The 2306-nt window shown below is 46.0% G+C and overlaps 1 protein-coding gene across 1 annotated transcript in view; it reads right to left on the bottom strand.

The window, feature by feature from the left end:
• Positions 1–2306, bottom strand: part of dalrd3 (DALR anticodon binding domain containing 3) — an 8737-nt gene that overhangs the window by 4697 nt on the left and 1734 nt on the right. Inside the window, exons 2-6 of the mRNA XM_014001765.1 lie at positions 1384–1691; positions 945–1264; positions 767–825; positions 573–674; positions 433–497 (exon numbers count right to left, since the gene is read on the bottom strand). Coding sequence (XP_013857219.1) covers positions 433–497; positions 573–674; positions 767–825; positions 945–1264; positions 1384–1691 — 854 coding nt within the window. The remainder of the gene's footprint in view (positions 1–432; positions 498–572; positions 675–766; positions 826–944; positions 1265–1383; positions 1692–2306) is intronic.

The raw sequence follows: 2306 nt of genomic DNA on the forward strand, positions 1-2306 counted from the left end.
TGAAGTGTCGCTGTGAAGGAGGCTAAGCTAAGAAGCTAACCGGAAATCGCGTGCGCTGTAAACAACCCTACTGAGAGAAGTACCGAGCCGAACGAGACAACTGTAAAGGAGAGCTGCTGCTTTGTCAGACAGATTTATTTTAATCTGGAAGCCTTATCAACACAGACTGACTTCATTCATTTCCTCCACTGCCGTATGCTAAACTAACTAGCAGACACTGCGCAGAACATCGACGTTCTGTTCTCTGATTGGTTCGGCTAAAAATCTGCCAGCGAAATCCTTGTCTATAGGAGAAGTCCCAGACGGAGCAGTGAAGGGAAACTAGAATTGAGCGGAACTAGGAAGGCAAGGGCCAGGCTAGGTCTTTACTGAAGATGAGCCTCAATAAGCAGCATGACACAGAAACATTCATAAGAAAGTGATGCATCTTACTGCAGGTACTGTGCAGCAGTGAGATGAGAACCAGGAGTCTTCACAGGCCCACACACGAGATGTCTCTGCAGCCACATAGAACTAAACGTTTAAAGAAGGAACACAATCTGTTGCAGTGGTTTGTGTGTGTGTGTGGTTACCTGAGTGTGTGTCGCTCCACTGGCTCTCCACAGCATCGCTATCTGCTGCTGGCGAAACTCATCCTGACAAGAAGTCACATGTATTGTTGTTACCATGGCTACCTGCAAAAGAGGCAAGGATATTTTCAATTAACTAAAAAAAACAACAACAACTGTGTTTGTGTACTTCATATTTGTGTGTTTGTTTGTCTCACTGAGCAGTCAGCGGTGGATAGATCAAGCTGAGCCAGGTGGGAAACACTGTCTCTGTGAACTGAAAAGAAATAACAGGAAGTTTGGTTTGTATTAAAAGAAAAAAAAAAAGGGGGGGGGGGTTGAATTTCTACACATCAACGTCTAAAAGATAATGTCAGAAAATCAACATGTGCTGACCTGTGCAAGTGCCGAGGGTGGGGTCGTATCCCAACAGTCCCTCCTCCTGAAAAACCCGTTTCAAGTTCATTCTGAGCACCCCCTCCTCCTCCTCCTCCTCCTCCTCCACTCTCCTCCCTCCTCCTCCTCCGCTGGCCCTCCTGCCTCGCTCCGTTCCTCTTTCTCTGTAAGGCGACTTCTCCAGCACCTTGTGGAGCTTCTCCTCCCGTTCCTCATTGGTCCAATCAGCTGGAGCTGTTGGCCAATCGATTCCCAGAGCTCGGAGGAAGGCGACAATATCGCTGTCTTCAGGAAGCGTGGGGCAAAAGAAAACTTCAAATCTAAGACAGGAAGGAATATTATCATAATCCAACTAATGTTATAATAAACAATAAAGCAATGAGTATAAAAAAGTCATGTTTAAAGCTTTTATGATGACAAATCCCTTTTGTTCACGCACCCCTGTCTTCTCAGCAGCGCCCCCATGTGGTCAGCCAGCAGAACGGTTCTTAGCTGGCCCAGGCTCAGTGTATCAGGAGTCGGGGTGTTGGGTTTCGGGTGCAGAGCCGGACAGTTGAGCAGCACACAGCCCTCTCTCTGACACGAGGGCTTTAGGTACTCTGTGGCTCCACCTGCCAGGACTGCCCTGAACGCTGCAGCCCGGTCCACCCGCAGCCTCAATCCTTCCCCCATGACCTCCCCACCTGCCACAGGGAGCACCCCACTGCCGCGAAGCGACAGGACTCTGGCCATCACAGCAGGAGGGACCTGGGGAGGATTTAATAATAAAATACTCAGAGAGTTCAGCTAAAACACATATTATTTCATTTAAAAAAAAAAACTACATTTCAGGACAGATTCATACTGGATCATGAAATATTTAGGTAACAAATACACAGGATCACACAAGTTACCATTGACGTTCATCAGTGGGTGATGTATTATATAAGGAGCATGAAATAGGGATGTTGACATTTCGTCAGCAGCTGCTGCCATTTTCTGCCCAAACTGCTGTGACCAGATTTTGCAAGGCTGCTCGGTGCGTTTGCTGTTATTTCCTCCTGCTTCGTTATTTCTACGAATTTCAACAAACCATGCTGCCGTCAGGTAATTAGCTACAGCCTCGTCTTCGAGTTTTTAATTTTTGTTGGTGCATTTTGAAGAGACAATTTTTTTGAAAAGAGGATCAAAGTAAATCACCCGAGTTTTTCTAGTGACCCCTTAAAGAGATAAGCTGCCATGAAGAACATTATTTTATCTGCCCTTGTTCCAAATTTGATAATGATTTGAAATGTCGAAGTATGTTTTTTAAAATCCGGAACAGCACTTGTTGCAAAGTGTGTTGACTCTCGTCTTCGTCACCTGACACATTTAACACGCTGT

Source organism: Austrofundulus limnaeus, unplaced genomic scaffold (genome assembly GCF_001266775.1).
Source record: "Austrofundulus limnaeus strain Quisiro unplaced genomic scaffold, Austrofundulus_limnaeus-1.0 Scaffold10, whole genome shotgun sequence".
Taxonomy (NCBI): domain Eukaryota; kingdom Metazoa; phylum Chordata; class Actinopteri; order Cyprinodontiformes; family Rivulidae; genus Austrofundulus; species Austrofundulus limnaeus.